At 38.0% G+C, this 17,689-nt stretch overlaps 1 protein-coding gene across 1 annotated transcript; it reads left to right on the top strand.

The window, feature by feature from the left end:
* The first annotated feature begins 225 nt into the window (after positions 1-225).
* On the top strand, positions 226-16,770 carry dnai1.2 (dynein, axonemal, intermediate chain 1, paralog 2). Its single transcript, XM_026168518.2, has 20 exons — positions 226-434; positions 577-636; positions 760-858; positions 1,039-1,119; positions 1,395-1,521; positions 2,333-2,388; positions 2,497-2,652; positions 2,804-2,863; positions 2,984-3,109; positions 3,511-3,595; positions 3,720-3,837; positions 3,945-3,988; positions 4,153-4,400; positions 4,613-4,702; positions 4,863-4,950; positions 5,083-5,162; positions 8,189-8,337; positions 10,129-10,228; positions 13,309-13,494; positions 16,519-16,770. The coding sequence occupies exons 1-20, from the start codon at positions 396-398 to the stop codon at positions 16,618-16,620; spliced, it is 2,094 nt and encodes a 697-aa protein (XP_026024303.1). The 5' UTR covers positions 226-395; the 3' UTR covers positions 16,621-16,770.
* Positions 16,771-17,689: the final 919 nt, after the last annotated feature.

Raw genomic sequence — 17,689 nt, 5'->3', positions numbered from 1 at the left:
TGATTTTTTTTTTAAATTTAATATAAAAATACACTTGTTTCCTTTCCATAATAAACTCTCCTTATTTAGTATAATTATGTCAAAAGCATTTAGACCACTTTTTTTTTCCTTTAGCTGATAAAATTAGAATAATACTGCTAAAATAGTTCACTAATAAAAATGTTCAAGTGTTGTCTGAGGGACTGAACACATCCAGCAGTCTCCGGCTCTGCGCCAACCAAAACTGGTTGTCTTGACAACCTATATACAGCAGCAGGCTACGAGCAGACAGCCCCTTGTTCTTTCTTTCTTTTCTATTCTTTTTTTTTTTTTAGCTTTTAACTAGTTTAATTTTGTTTTGTTTTTCCCTTTTTTCTTTCGAACTTTCTAAACTAGCTTTAAAAATCAAATTGAAAATGCCGGTGCCTAACAACAACGCAGCGTTTGCAAGGAAGGTAAACGTCAGCTCAGTTTAGCTGGCCTGAATTAGCTAACTAGAATATTCATGGTGTAGCTTCACGGATAAGTAAAGCAATTGTTAAGGACCTACTGTAATATAACCCACCGTATAGCTGATTGTTGGTTATTTTCGCACAGGGGTCAAACGTTCAGAAGGTACCTGGAGCAAAGTCAACGAAAGCTGCCACTAAGAAAAAGGTGGGTGTGTTTATTGGATAGGTTTTGGCGTTTGGGTGACGGAAAGAGAAGAGTGATGAATATACTATATCATAACATAATGTGATTTTTATTCATAAATGTCTTCTCTATGCAACGTTACAGGATGAGGAAGAGGCTGTGGAGACGGGGACTGGATGGGAAGAGTGGTCTCAGGGGAAAGCCCTTGTGAGGCCTCCAGATCAGATGGAGCTTACTGAGGCTGTAAGAGAAGGATGGAAATACTAATTTCTCAGGTTTAAGACAACCATGTGGGCTGAACTGAAGAAATTTGCGCAGACTTTGATGCTGTTCTTTATCATTCAGTGCCTATATTAAAATTGTTAGCTATAATTAAATTAATTGTCCTTGTGTTAAGGATCTCTCTATGTTGATAATGAATAGGAGCTGAAGGAGGACATCACAAGGATTCTGACTGCAAACAACCCACACGCCCCTCAAAATATTGTCCGCTACAGCGTCAAGGTAAAGAAGCTAGATCCAGATGGAAAAATCAAAATCACTGTTTATAGATGCAATGAAAGTATACAAAATACAGATTAAGATGTGGACTGTAGACTGATGATTGCTTCACTGTGAGCCTCTTACGTTTAGCATAAGAATAACTTGTTTGCCGCAAGTGTTATTTGTTTCATCTCAAATAATTTGATACAATCTATGCAGGTAGTCCCCATGCATTCGCTTCTCCTCTCTCTTTTAATTTATAACCAGACTAAACAAGCACATTTCGTTTCTCTCAGGAGCGTTCCTACAAGCCTATCAATGTTGTGGATCAGATGGCGGTTCACTGTGTTTTAGAGGGCAGCCTTGTGCATCAAGACTCTGAAGAGGCTCGTAAACTTAGAGTCAAGGAAGGCTTAGCTCAAGGTATTTACTGAAACATCCTACAACAGAGGATAATATGTATAGATTTTGCTCTACTTTATATATATGATGTATAAGATAAGTCAAAAAGTCTTTAACCACCCTGTATTTCTTTATATTTTGCAAGGGGGAAAAGACATTAATTGAACATTTATTGAAAAGGAAATGGAAATACATTATATACATATAGTAAATATAGCAGTAGTAGTAGTAGCTGTAGTAAAAACAATACTGTATTTAGTACAGTATAGTAATGGACTTCCTCCATACATAGTGTTGACGATGTCACCAAAAACTTTAAAACTGGGATTCATTACTCTATAAAACCTGTTTCCACTGATTTTTAATGCAGTTCTTGTATAAGTTGCTCCCCAGTTCCCTTGTGTTGTTAAAATGGCTTCTTGACACTTTCCACTTGTCCAGTTTTCTCTGATTTTTTTAAGGACACACTGCACACTATGCTGAGATATGGCAAGTTTTTAGCTCATACCTATTTTGGAAAATATTGCTTAAAACCACTTTAAAAACTTATGAGAAAGTCTGGCTCATTGAAAAACAAAATATAAAGAAATGACGGTTGCTTTCACTCTGTAGTCAAAAAAAGAAACAAACCCAAAAACTAATGATTTATTCTCAGAATTTGTTTTTGTTGCCTGTAGTGTTATATTTTCCCCTCTGTTGTAGTTGACACTTGATGCCTCAAGGTGTCGCTTTTGCCTTGCAACATAAAATGTGAGAAATACCCTGTTTCGCAAAAAGTGAGATCCCAATAGTGAGATATCAGAGATATAATAGATTTTTTTTATGTGTCTAGAGATTGCAACAGTTGATGCCACAGCAGAGTCTGAAGAGGAGAAAGCAGAAGCCTCGGTGAAAATTTTTTATAAAATAAATCTTTTCCTAAACTTAACTCTTTAAAGCGTAAATTAGTCAAAGTTTGACTTGCACTACAAATATCTGTTTGTTGGTTTTCCACAGGTTAATCCTATAGTGGATGGAGGGGATGTGGAGGAAGCTGCCGATGAGGACAGACCAGACAGTGCTGTCTCCAGAATCAACAAGAAAGAGCCAAAAGTGACTAACCAGTTTAACTTCAGTAATCGAGCCTCTCAGACTCTCAATAATCCAATGAGGGTAGGTAGGAGAGGCAAAGCCAGTATTTTGTGCAATGGTTGAAGTATTTGCTTTTAATAATAAAGTGCATTAAAAACAGTTTCAATGAGTAGATAGAGAGATTAACATAAACTCAAAAGTTTCAGTGAAGTCATTCTTAATTTCCTTGCAGGATAGAATCTGCCAGACTGAACCTCCTCCACGAAGCAGCTTCTCTGCTACTGCTAATCAGGTACTGGATTCCCTGATGTGATTAAAGGATATGTTTAGGCCACATTTGTTTTCTCTCTGTTGAGCATCAGCGAATATTTGTTCCCCTATCATTTGATGCTAATAACTCTGTTATTGGCAGTGGGAGATCTATGATGCATACGTGCAGGAGCTGCAGAAACAAGAGAAAAACAAAGAGAAGCAGAAAGGCATGCACTCACAAAAAGATAATGGCAAAAGCAAAAAGGTGATGCTGATGGAGACTCAGGTAAGTTGACGACTGAAAAACTTTACAGCCTAAACTCAACATGCATCTAATATTTGTATTTTAGCACATTTACATTTAATATGGTTTACACATTCATTTAACAATCAAAAAATCTGGGAGGTGACACAAGGTCCTTAGGGATTTTTTCAGGAAGGGCATCCGCTGCCACGGTAACCCTTTGGGAATAAAGGAGCAGACAAAAGTTGCTTTATCTTGCTGCCATACAAACCATGTATATAACACCATATTAATGCATTACTAAGGGTTTTCACTGAGCTACTCATAAAACAAAATCACTAAATGACACCATAATTTTTATGTTCTCATAATAGTCATGTTTATTGTTTATTGCATGCTTTTGCAATGTTTTCATCCAGTGTAATGTCACATTTCTGTTATAGAGTGAAGATGTCACCAAATGGACCATGGCATCAAAGATCCTTGAACGAACGATCAGTCAGAATACATTTGATGACATAGCACAAGGTTTGTTTTGTTATTGTACATAACAGATAAAGAACAATGAACTACAGCCTGATTTCATAATCAAGCAAGGACATTCTCATCTCTTTTCTTCTCCTCTAATTTCTCTCCTTCTATACCGTTTCAGATTTTAAATACTTTGAGGATGCCTCTGATGAGTTTAGGGAGCAGGAGGGAACCCTTCTCCCCTTGTGGAAGTTTCAATATGACAAAGCCAAGACACTGTCTGTCACTGCCCTCTGCTGGTAGGTTGACTCACTGGCTCTAGAACGTTACCTCAGAGAGATGACTGGATTTCAATGATTGTTTGTTTCCTCTGCTGGCATGATACTGAGTCACCTGTCCTTAACAGGAATAATAAATATCAGGACCTTTTTGCTGTGGGATTGGGATCATGTAAGTTCAAAGGCAGAGAGCTGTTAGTAAGCACCTCATCTGTCACCGTCTTAGACAACTTAAATTTATCTAAATTGTGTTTTCTTTCTTTTTTAAACAAATGCTGTAAATTAATAATCTATCTTTTTTTGCAAACCACTCACTTGTGTCCCTCTCTTGGCCAGACAACTTCAGTAGACAGGGATGTGGCATGCTTCTCTTCTACTCGCTGAAAAACCCTGCCTTCCCAGAGTACATCTACCCCACCAGTTCTGGTGTCATGTGCCTCGACATTCATGCACAGCATTCCCACCTGGTGGCAGTGGGCTTCTACGATGGCTGTGTGGCTGTCTACAGCTTGAAGGAGGAGGGACAGGAGCCTGTTTACAAGAGTACAGCCAAGACTGGCAAGCACACAGATCCTGTCTGGCAGGTGCGAGTGGATGGCATGACAGTGGTGGATAGGGTGACAGAAATTCAGGATGTGTGCACTGTTCAGTCTAATTTCTGTCACATCTTTGCTTACTTTGTGTCCACTTATGCATTTTGCCATTTTGAGAGCTGAAAATAGCACTAAGAACAGCCTACTTTCACTCATGTCATTCATGCTACTGCAACCCAATACAGTGTACTTTTTTTTTCTAGGTCCGCTGGCAGAGTGATGATATGGACAACAACCACAATTTCTATTCTGTGTCGTCTGATGGCCGAGTTGTGTCCTGGACACTCGTCAAGGTTAGCCGAGGAGATATACATTTTGTTGCCGTATTATATCTGTAGCTTGCACTCAAATTAGGTTCAAATTTCTCATGTGCACTGCACAAAAGCAGTTTGCTTTGGCTTTTGTATTTGTTTAAATCTAAGGAAGAATCACTGTGTGTTTACATGATTGCAGAATGAGCTGGTTTTCACAGACATCATCAGACTGACACTGAATGGTGCAGTTTCTGAGGGCACAGAAGGTGCACAGGCTCCCAGCATTGGTAAAGCTTCACTCAAATATAGTTGTTACTGTATTGATGGTAAAAGAATGCAACATTCTTTCAGTCTGGTATATCAGGGTGGTGTCTGTAATAACGTGTCTAAATAAGGTCCTTAACGTTCTTTTTTCACAGCGTCTGGTACATCATTCGACTCCCACAAACAGATTGACTACATGTTCCTAGTTGGAACAGAGGAGGGAAAAATACACAAGGTATGTATCAAGGATTTCATGCAGGTTTTGTAGCCACATGGCTAAATCCAAGAAAAAGGCCAGATTTTGTTCACTGGTAAATGTGACCTGCTTAAAACATTGTTTAGAGAGCTGTGTGCGTGCCAACCTTGTCAGTGCTCCAAGATAATGATTGTTGAATGAAAATGACACTTCCTTCCAGATTCTCACCAGAATCACACCAGAGAAGGACTTTGGTCACAGTTACTGGAGAGGTGTTGATGGGCGCACAAGCTAGTAAACAACGGTCTGGAAAAAGGTTGCGATGAAAACTAGAAAAGGGCAATTCTCCATTTTACAACCCACATAACATGTTTCAGTAAAACTACTTCAAGATAATAAGAGGTAAAAATCAAATTTCCATCTAACCGCCATATTAATAATAATCAGTGTATTATGTTTTGTAACGAATAAAAATAAATATATTCTTATTAACATTAATCTTTTATGGCAGTCCCTTGGTTTTTATGTTAAAAGGGTTACATATTAACTACAAAGCATCACCTTTTTGCATGGTTATTGTTTAGAAACACCATGCTTTGGAAATTGCGTATTGTTACATTGACCATAAAAGTAACACCTATTACTATAAAATTGTTCAGTTCTTACCACAAAGCAGATTCAGACACAGATATTAACCTAAAACTGACAAAATAGCTTTAGAATTATTCAGCTCATTTAACTATTTTAAAGAGCCATAGCAGTGGTTTTCATTAGGTATGAATCAGTAAACGTACACATTATAGCTGTGTGCGTCTATAATGCATACATTATAATTCATATGAAAATCAGATTATAAACCTTATTGCTAAACAAAGTTTATATGCATAGATGAAGGCATTCTAAGGTATTGTAATACGTGCTACACCCTGCTATCATTCTGATCAAAGGTTGCGGTAATTTAGTTTATCTTGCTGTTGTCTGTCTGTACAACTCTTAAGGATAATCATGGCTTTACACCATCTGCCCCTATCTGTTCTGAAGGATGGTTTCTCATTTTGTTCTTGGTACACTTGGTGCTCAGGAGTAAACAACTAGACATTTGAACATGCAATTTGTTTTGTGACGATTTGGGAACTTCATAGACTTAATTTTAAGCAGTTAATGTCTCTCCTTAAGAAGAGGCTCTCTGTCCTCTTCAGACAGTTTAAGTAGTTTTGGGCTAACTGCCTCTTTCTTCTGTCCTCTATGCTGTTCCCCTGCATGGTTTGGTTGCTATAGGACATTTGCCCCCCGAATGTGAGGTGAGCTCCACTGGCAGGGGTATAAACCACTGCAGGTGGTCAGTCATCCAGGTGAAAAATATAGTGTTAAATAAATTAAATGAATGATTCTTGTTGATTTTTGTAGGGAAAATAAATACAAGTTTTCTGATGCAATCTTTCTCATTATAATTTTATTCAGTTTAACTTTGGTTTCAAAGGTTTCTACCCATTGCCCGTAAAAGGCTGATGGAGTATTGTCATCACCCCACCAGGCGGGCAGGTGGCGTGGACACCTAAGTTTGTGAATGTGATAACTTGAGAACAAGGTGACATAATGTCGGAGCTTCAAACTGATATCATAGGTGCATCTACTAAAAATTATGAGTTTGAGAGGTCAGAGGTCACCTTTTTTGAAAATCTTGTGAATGCGATAATTTCAAAACCCATAACCCTGAAGGTGGGAGATGAACATTTTTTGGCTTGGAACCACAGTTTTAGGACATCAGTAAAATGTTTTCTCAGTTTGAAACTGTTTTTTCAGTTTTCCTGGACCCTGATATTCATTTATTAGCACAGAACTGTTTAAACACTTTAGATATTAATGCAAAGAGCAAAAGTTGATGAAAATTAACATAGTGGGAAGTATCTCACATTGCCATAAAGAGAATGCAGTGTGATCATGTATGAGGATAATTTGTCATTTCTCTGTAATTACTCACACAGGCTTGTTCCCATGTTGTTCAGAAGACAGCATTGTAAAATCAAATTATTTATGATAATAAATTATTAACATTTGATCCTGAGTTTGATCCTGATCCATAAGTAAAACCAGCCATTAATTTAATGTACTAGCTGGCTGTGTTGTACTTTGACTTGATTGAATTTTTTTTACAAATTATAACACGAACAATAAGTACATACATAATTATATCCTCTACATTTTGGTCTGTACACCATGTTTCTCACCTTCCTCTCTTTGCAGACTTGCCAAAAAAAAAACATGGCCTGTATGATAAAATATGTTCTGTCTCCTCAAGCTTCAAAGGTGCAGAGCCCCAGAAGAGGACAGATTACAAATCTTTCACTTAGCTGCAGGTCAACAAACAATCTACCAGCGCTCAGAAATTCAACAGTTTTACCAACACCCTATAAAGCTGGTTTTATCCCAGATTGTCTAACCTGTCCTGTCTATAAATCTGCTGCTATTCGGCTCTTTTTAAATTCTGTTCTGTCAATGCCAAACATTGAAAATCTAAAAGGTAATTCAAAGTTGAGCTAAAGTGAATTGTAATTATTACTCTAGATTAAAACAAGCTATTGTACTTGAAAGACTTTTTATATTAGCTGTCAGTGAAAAACTCTACCCAGATATGTAAAATATTCTCAAAGAAATATTCAATTTTAGGTTTTTCATAATTTCATTTTAGAAATGTAGCTCAAGTCATGGACATGTTGAAATATCTCGACAAACTTGACAAACATGGAGGTACAGACTCTTCACATGTTAAGTACATTGGAGACACCAATCAGGTATATGAATCCTTAAAACTACCACTTTTGAGTAAGGAAATGTTTACATTTTAACAAAATCAAAATATTGAAATTATTGGCTTTAATTAGATACCTTTATAGTAATGCAGTAAGTTGTTTTGTAGTTGTCTTCTGACTATTCAACAATCCTTCAGCACAGTCTTGTTATTCAAACTTTGGTATCTGAAGTTGGTGATGTCAGACAATGAAAATACTACATTTTATTTATACCGTATATGTGGCCCAAATTAAGACTTTGCCTTCTTTTCTCAGTGCTCTAAGACTTACTCAAGCCAGTTTCTGGAGACCTACGATGCCCACAGCATGGCGGTGGATACCGTAAAGTGGAACTACTTCCATCCAAAGGTTTTCGTCTCTTGTAGTTCAGACTGGACTGTCAAAATCTGGGACCATACCATCAAGTAAGACTCAAACAAAGTAATACTGTGAAAGATACTTGCACCAGCTGTAAATATGACATCATTTGCACTGTAGACACTTTACACACTGTGTCTGATCTACTGGGCTTTACGGACAATAATTTGAAAAATATCAAGTGATGCCTTGTTGATGCCAGAAGAACGAACAGTAACTCAAACAATCACTCACCCGTCACAACCAAGTTATTTGCAGTTGATGCAGATGGGCTACAGCAGCAGAAGAACACACCTCGTGACACTTCTGTCGCCTAACAGCAGGAAACTGAAGACGACATGATAATAATCTCATTCATCCTCATTCTTCTTCTAGCTGAAGGAAAATATATGAGACATTCTTTTGTTTAACAGGAAACATATGTTGCAGTTAGTTATAGAGTAGCAGTACAAGTAAAATCTTTATGTCATCATCCTTAGCAACTCTACTAATTCGCTTAAAAATATCTATCTGTGTCTATTCAGTGAAGAAGGAAAAGGTAATTATCAGTCCTACAAGCTTTTTGTATTGCATATTAGTCTTTATTACCTCCTTATAGCCATCATGGCCCAGCATCATTTCCTGACTTTATTTGACTAATCCAAAGTGCCTCCCACGACTTGCCAACACAGGCTGCTTGAATGAATAATGATAGTAATCATCAGCCCATTATTAGAGATAGGGCTTTCAAGTATGATTTGCAATAAAGTACCCTAAAGATACAAGGGACATTGTTTTCTGGAGAAAAAAGATATGGCTAAAACAACTTTTCGTAAACTCTACCACATAGGTGGGAGGTGTGGGAGCCCTGCTTTTGCTGAGGCTCATCTATCCTGTGAAACTGTCAGAGATGTCATTAGCTATTCCCAAATGAACTGAGGTCCTTGTCGCTATATAAATGTGATGCATCAAGTCTATTAATCACATAAAAAGTCTGCAAAATATGCACTTTTGTAATTAACAACTTGGATGAAAACCTTGAATCCTGGTAGCTCTGCCTCTTCATTTACAGGAGTGTGCAGTACTATTCAGCTGTAAACAAACATCTCATAAATGACTCTGTGTCAGATTTATTAACAATTTGCACCTTATTTTATACATATTCTACACCTAGCCATGTGCATGTTGTGCATCGAAGACTCACAACAGATTTAGACTCATTGTGTCTGTCACCTAGGTAAAGTAATCAGTTACAACGGCTTCTACAAACAATGGCGAGAGAGCATCCTTTTTAGTTCCACCAGCCACGCATATTACTTCCTGCCGTAGTAAATCAAACAACAGTTACCCACATGCTGCATGTGCAAATTGTTTTAACGTGTTAGCAAAGTTACAACCTATAAAAGTGTTACTTACTTTTTGCTCACTTTCACAGACACATGCACACGCTCTCTTTCTTCTCAATATTTAAACAAGACCTGCAGGTACCCAGTTCCAACTCTTAGAAATATCTCATTTCATGAGATATTCTTTTTTCCGGTAGTGTTCCACAAGTTAATAATGAGGAGAAATGGTGTGAAGCAACCTTCTGTTTGATGTCCATACATTTTCTCTGACTGGCCCTGATTAGGCATCGGTGTCTGGAAACAGGTGGATCATAGAAATAAAGTTCTGCTTTATGTTACGAAACCAATTTGTTCTTTATGGCAACAGGTCATACCTTTACACTGAGAGTCTTTCTCTCTGTAGACTCTAACAAGTAAGTGTTCTTGTTTAAATTTTATAGACATGTTGTGTCTCATGCGGTATACTGAAAATCATATTTCCCTCTCTGATATAATGTTTCGATGTTTTTCCAGCACTCCAATGTTCGTCTTTGACCTACAAGCAGCGGTTGGGGATGTTGCCTGGTCTCCATACTCGTCCACTGTATTTGCTGCTGTAACAACAGATGGAACAGTAAGAGTCTCTCTACATTATTTCCTAAATTTTGCAACCCGCAGCATGAGCGTAATAGATTTTGCATGTTTTGGCCCAAGAAATACTCGTCTAAACTACAGTGTGTGGATTATCCTCAGCTTTATCAAGAATGCTTAATTGATAGGACTAGAAAAATGTAGATATCACAACTGTGTCAAGCTAATTGATTAACAGTGTGGTTACATATGAAATATAATATATTCATAGTTTAGAGTTGCAGAGAATGAGAACACAACCAGTAACCAAAAGCTTGTCTGAAAACTGTGATTGCAGCCACCACACGTGCTGCTTACCTGAAGTCCCTTTTTAGACTTGCACTTCTTTCCTTTAATTCAATGGCATTTGAACCTGTCAGCTGTCATCAGGTAGATGTGAAGGTTACGTATGTTCGAAACAGATTGACAAAGCCAATAACGTTAGTTATCCCATGTCTTAAGCTTGACACTTTCCAAACTGAACATGTGAGATAACAAACAGCAGCACCAGCTACCACCTGCCACCCACTTTATTATTATCCTCATAATATAGTTATAGACTCAGTTGGCTAAGCCCTCGGCCTAGCCTCAGGCAATCAAGTTTGTTCAAACACAGCTTCATGTAGCAAAAGCGCTTCCTGCTCTCCCAGTAGTTATTGATTTCAGCCAAAAGTAATTTCACTGGATGCTGTGCTGCTTATCTCCACATATTTTCTTAGTATGGCTGCAAGCTGTCCCCATCTGTTTGTCTTCACAGCCTGCGCCACATTATAAAAGTCCAGAGTGTTGTGTCTGACACATTTCCTGTCCAGCGTGCCAGTGTGAAGTCGAGTGAGAGTGACAGGGAGGAAATGAGAGATGAGCAATTTGAGAGACACCTTATGTGGCAGTGTGTGCATGTGTGTCTCGTCCTCTCCAGTGCCAGGATTCGGTCACAATATGCCCTGTAGTATGCCCACTATCATAATTATGCAAATGATTTTACATCCAAGCCCAAGTCTTGATCAGACATTTACGTGAGAAACCATCCATTTTCACACCAAATTCACAATTTGTAATCTTAGTTATACATATTGCTACTTGTGGGAGCAATGCATATATCAACACTTTAATTGTTTAATTATAAATATCTTCTATGAACGAAGATATCTAGAACGTTTGTGATTCTTGGTTATTTTAGCCTTTAAAACTGGATCAAAGGCTATTTTTAACCATTTAAAAAACTCATTTTAAGTTCATGAGTTGGCATATATTTCACATAATATTTGTTCTTTAGAAACCAGAAGTGCCAAGATTGTAATTTACCATTTTTTCCCAGTGTGCTGAGCTCAAAATTGAATGGATCTGGTTAGACTGGTTTTAGGGATGCTTTGGCATAAACAGCTCTACATATTTGATGATTACTGAGTATGCAGGCACTAATAGTTCAAACTTTAAAGAATGACAAAATGACAGCAGAATCACATTCACTGTTGGGTTCTCAGCGCGTGATGTTAATCGGCATAATCTTCCCTAGGATACCAGTCTCCTTGCAGTACATTTGCAATTTTCTGTGACAAGTGTCTGATTAGCCTTGAGTGACTCAGCATGAGTTGTGTCCTCCCTGACGTGTATATACTGTTGATGACAACCTGACCTGCTGCTGTTGTCTCCACACTATAAAATGTCAGGCACTGTGTGTGTGTGTGTGTGTGTGTGTGTGTGTGTGTGTGTGTGTGTGTGTGTGTGTGTGTGTGTGTGTGTGTGTGTGTGTGTGTGTGTGTGTGTGTGTGTGAGAGAGAGAGAGAGAGAGAGCATGTATGCGTACTTGCTTGTGTGCATGGGTTCATAAGGATAATGACTTGCCTGGCGGGCTGAGGTGTAAGAATGACACAGACTTGTGTGGTGCAAACAAATATCTCTTCGCTCTATCTGTCCCTGCCTCTCCATCTGAGCCGACTGTCAGGGAAATAAAGTGTCAGCATGAAATAATAAAAAGTCCAGACTCATCTGCACATTATTAGCCTTCAAGTCCATATTTGCTTCCCGTGCATTTGCTGTTAACCTTTTGCACACAGACTGCTGCATCTTTTTATTTAGCATAACTTTTGTGGAACTTTTGGATTGCCATCAAAAATGTTGGATTGGATTGCCAAATGTTAAGGTCAAGTGAAAAAAAAAATTGATGTAATTGTCAATGCAACTTAAGTGAAGTTTGCTCTGAGGCATTTTAGTCCTTTGCACATTTGATTTCATTACCACCAAGTCTGCAATGAAATGATTACAGTGGTTAAACTATTAAACTATTAAAAATCCTTATTACATAAAGCTTTGTTCTCTCCAGTATAGGTTTGGCACTTTAGAAGTATAAATTCATCACAGTAAAATGTCTCTCTGCTTCAAGTTCTTGCATGAATTACAGATGTAGTCTGTGCCCTGCAATCAGGCATGACTAATGTTACATTAGTGCTTAAATGTGAACAGCAAAAACACCGTAGTTAATGGCTGCAGTGACAAGAGGTTGCAGAAAGTCACCATGCCCTGGTGGAGTATGATGATTGGTTACAAATTATGACTATGACACTTTGTGTGTAACTGATGCACACAGACAGTGTGAATCCAAGTGATCCACGCACAGTCATCTTTCTGATAAAAGGAGTGGGCTGCGCTTTGCAGTGGAATCGTCTAAAATGCACTCAAACAGAAAGAAATCTGTGATCTGGTTTCTTCTGGATAACAATGGCTGTAAACTCATTGGTATGTTGGACCTGCCAACACAGTGCACAAAACACACATGCTCATGTGGACAGCAATGCACACTCACTGAATTACTAGGAACACCCTTCCTTTCACCAGATGGTCAGTCTTGCCTCCCTGCAGAGAACTGTGCACCACCACAAAGAAGAAACACATGCAGGCCTTACTTACTTGAAATATCTGAATACTTCCTATTGTTGTTCTCAGTTTATGAGATGTGGGTTTGTTGCACATACAAACATTGTTGTTTTGGTCTACCACTGAAATGTAAGTCAATTAATCAGAGGGTCACAACTATTAAAAGATTGATAAATCTGTACCACTGGTATGATCGCTCCTCTTTTTCAGGTTCATGTTTTTGACCTGAGCGTCAACAAATACGAGGCGATCTGCCAGCAGCTGGTGGTGGACAAAAAGAAGACCAAGCTGACCCACGTCGAGTTTAATCCCATCCATCCTGTCATCATAGTGGGTGATGACCGAGGCTATGTCACCAGCTTCAAACTCTCTCCCAACCTCCGCAAGAAGCCGAAGGTTAGAGTCTTAACAAGCTTACCGCACCATTCGCGACTTCCACTTGTTCCACATCAATTAAAGCAAATCAAATGATTCATTCAGTCCAGTGTCCTGACCCCGAGCTAATTTTACTAAATAGCAAGTCTCTCCCACCCCCACCCTCCATTAGCATTACTAATTGCCTTTGTTGCTTTTTTCCCTTTATATTTATCCCAGTTAACAATTAGCCTCATTGTGTAGTGTTCTTAGTAAATGAATGAGTGTATGAAAAGCTACAATATAAAAGAAAGCTTACAGCATTTTTTTTCTGTGCTCTGAGTTTGGGATTTTAAAATGGTGAGGGCATAGAGTGCTAAAACATTACGGAGAAAATGAAGAGTAAAAAAGTATTTTTTGCTCTTCATTTTCGTATTTTTAAACTTGTAGCTATGAAATAAATCAAAAATTTACTTTGGTCAACTCACAATTTATAAGTCCCTGAAGACGCTGTTGCCACTTATGCTAATGGTTAATGGGCTGTGGAGTAATCACATCACTCTGTCTGAACATAAAAGAAACCGGGTGGCACGCTGAGTCACAACACTTTAATCAGGACACATTTAAAGTCAGCCCTACAGCCTCTCTATTCTTCCTGTGCATTGTTCACAATGGTGCATGTAAAATAGAATAAATTCTAATGACCAGTGTAATATGCATGCTGCATTATACATGGTATTGCCAAAACACAAACAGGTCCCTTTCACCTGCCCGCATAAACACGGTTTATAAAAGTACAGCATAATAAGGCATGTACACACATACACACACTCACAACACTGCCTCATTAGCGACCTAGGACCGTAGCCCTAAAGCATACAATTGGGGAATAATTGCTCAGTTCAGCACCAGTGACAGGGCTCAGAGCAATTTGGAAGCTACTGAAGCAAATAAGTATAAGACAGTAACACCCACAGTTAATATTATCAATAATATATCTTGTAAAATTCATATCTTAGCCTACCAAAACTATAAATATACCCAAAAGTGGTCTAGCCAAACTAGCCAATGTGTTGTACTTACCAATTGTAAGGGTTTCTATAAAGTAGATCATAGTCTTGGCGCTAGTACTATAAAAGAGTCCAACCCTTCTGTTATCTTTTAGTGCTCTTCTCTTCTCCCCAGTTTCTAAGTCATTGTTTGGACATTCCAGAATGAACTGCAGCTTTTAGTGTCCAAAATAGAAAATATGCAATGCACATCTCAGCAATAAACAGTCACTAACTAGACAGCATTACATACAATTGTTGTACTGTCCAGTAGATTCTGCCGTGTTACTCAGTGAGTCCATTAACATCAAATGACCCTGTGTATGTTCAGTACAACACACTGTTTAGCTGTTTTCAACATGAATGTGTTCATCTCATCTCAGCCTCCTACTTTCATGCCCACAAATCAGTGATGGGTCGATCATAAAAGTCGCATTATGAAGTATTTTATGACTTATCGTTATTGCCTCTTAAATAAAACTTCCATATTAAAATTTAGTTTTCTACATAATTTGTGTAGCATTGCCAAAAAATGAGAAGACATCAAATTGAAGGCCTTACAGTAAATGGAGAAAATTAGTACACATTCATATTATACACAGACAAGTCTGCCGTTTTATGTTTTTGGAAAATAACCAGAAAAATAAGTATTTGGAAAAATAAATCCGGATATATTCAATTTGAGACAAAACCTTTATGACTGAGATCAGTTTTGAAGCTTTATTCACTTTGAGTTTAGCCTTTCACTCTGCTCTGTGAAAACTCATCACTGCCCAGATATATTATCTTGAGATATGATGGTCTTTCTTCAGAGGAACACCTTTGACTATTTCAAATGTCAAAATAGCCACACCGAAATATACAGCAAATATATTTTTTCCAGGGTTAAATTGAGGCGTTAGCTGCTCAGCTGTCATTTTTCACTATGTTCAGTTATGACTAGTTCTAGAAATATTCACTGCATCCCACCTACATACAGATACGTTAAATAGTACAGCACATACATTTTTTTGCTTTTAATATTAACAGTGTTTGAGTTGGTAAACAAATTGTCAAACGTCTGACTGTTTTCTTTTAGTAAGATGAAAAGTTCACACGAGATGCTTCGCTTCAGAATTGATTACATAGTTATTTCCATAGGTTTTTGAAAAATGACACTTTTTAAATATAATTTTTATATAAATTTAATACAAAGTCCTCCATTTTCATCATTTCATACTCTTTTTTTTATTTAAAATACCACAGCACTTTAGAAGGCTTGAACTTCATCGCAACACAGAGGTTTGCAACAGGGTGTAGTCAATACCTGCAGGGGATGGCCTAATCAACAAATGTCCTTTTTTATTGAATATAATGATTTGGATGAAGTAATATCTAATGTGGATTGGTAGTTACAGTGTAACAGATGGATACACGTATATCATTGGTTAATACATACTGTTGCATCTGCTCATTAATGTGCCCACATGCCATTCTATTTTTACCTGTGGCTTTTTGAGGTTTATTCTGTTGGGCCTCTTAAATCAAAGCCGTATTAAGTATGAGTAAAGCCTGTAACAATTGTAGAGGAGCTTTGATAAGTTCTAATAAATATCCTCTCACAGAAGTGAAATTAACTCCTGCAGCAAAATAGAACTAAAGCTGTGCCATATTATATCGCTCTTAAGAGGCTGTGCTTTACTACACCCAGGAGGATTTAATGTCATCTCACCATAACTTTGGAAGATGGCTTTGAATTTGCCCTTTAGGCAGTAGCTCTGTGTCTCCATAGCAGATTTCACTATATTCAATAGACTAACATAAAATCTCTGCTACTTTTGACCCTGCATCCATTTCAATTTTTGTCTGCTTTTATTATCTTGCCCTCCTTTTTAACTCCCTGCTGGGTTTGTGGTTTCCCACAGTGCTTGGTAAGTATAAGGTCAAGTAATTTCTCATCTGTACGCGTGTGTGTGTGTGTGTGTGTGTGTGTGTGTGTGTGTGTGTGTGTGTGTGTGTGTGTGTGTAATGTCTATAGGCCAAGAAAGGTCATGAGCTGCCTAAGGGACCAGAAGTGGAGGTAGCGAAAATGGAGAAGCTCCTCAGCCTGCTAAGAGAACCAGACCAAAACTCAAGTTAAGGTGGTCACCTTGGTTTCTAAGCCAAACACAAATAGAGTGTTTCATTGCCGTTCATGAAAAACACTTATTTTGTTCACTCTATTCAGTAAACATCACATGACAACAAACCGATATGTATATGTTTATTAAAATGTGTTCTTCCAGCTTAAGTTAAGATGTCCATCATTTATTCATAATCACATCATATTTGTTGTTGAAATTGCTGTTCTTGGTGCACATTAACCAGGCATTATGATTTGTCTGACCTCCTCTGCAGGCATGTATAAAGCTCATTTCATATGTATGGTACAAGTTAATTAAGCTAAATAGCAAGGGGGAAAGTCACAGCATTGGACAGGGAGATAAATTACCCTACTAGACTGGGCACTTGTGGACCACATCCAAACAACTGGCACACATAGTCCTGGGCACCGTTCCAGGGATGGTAGCCTTTTAATGTTCCATCTACTGAATGGTTTCTGCCTTTATTTTTTGTTTTCATTCCTCTCATTCTTAATGATCTGCAGTAAAGCGCCGCCCAATGCTCTAATGCTCACCTAGAATAACATTTTGCTCTTTGTCTCCCAAGTTCTTTTTCTTTCTGTCTTTCTGCCATAGAGAGTTCCTTTATCCTTTGGGTCTAGATGTGATCACATCCAGCAATTTCTCCCTTATGAGTAATTCATTACATTACAATTTCTCCAAGTGTGGTTGGAGAACGCTGCCTGATCATCTCATGTTTGCAGATGTGTAATAAATGAGAGTGCCTGTGTTGTAGTAATGAGAATGTGGCTGCAGTTATACAGTTATGTTGTTATTGCAGTAATAGGAAGCATAAAGGGTGGAAGCTTGGCTAAAGCACTGCCAGGTTTGCTTATTTTCAGCTTTCTGGGTTCTTGCAGCTGCGTGTATAACACATGAGGATTATATGGAAGTGTGGTCAAGTCTTTAGGGAGAGCACTTCTACTACAAAGGTCATAAATTCACTGAATCTTCGCTAGCATGTCCAGAAAATAATTTTACCCTTAGGGCACTGACTTTTAAGCATCATTATTACGTGATATTCAGCAAGTTTCTGGAATATGTGGC

The sequence above is a fragment of the Astatotilapia calliptera genome, chromosome 5, assembly GCF_964374335.1.
Source record: "Astatotilapia calliptera chromosome 5, fAstCal68.1, whole genome shotgun sequence".
Lineage (NCBI taxonomy): Eukaryota > Metazoa > Chordata > Actinopteri > Cichliformes > Cichlidae > Astatotilapia > Astatotilapia calliptera.
The sequence above is the reverse complement of the archived record's forward strand: the minus strand, read 5'-3'. Positions and strand labels throughout refer to the sequence as shown.

What these genes read in the sequence shown, in the direction of transcription:
- dnai1.2 (XM_026168518.2), top strand. Translation starts at nt 396, where the DNA reads ATGCCGGTGCCTAACAACAACGCAGCGTTTGCAAGGAAG. An exon ending in AGGAGAAAGCAGAAGCCTCG is followed by an intron (nt 2,389 to 2,496) that starts GTGAAAATTTTT and finishes GGTTTTCCACAG; the next exon opens with GTTAATCCTATAGTGGATGG. An exon ending in TGCTGTGGGATTGGGATCAT is followed by an intron (nt 3,989 to 4,152) that starts GTAAGTTCAAAG and finishes TCTCTTGGCCAG; the next exon opens with ACAACTTCAGTAGACAGGGA.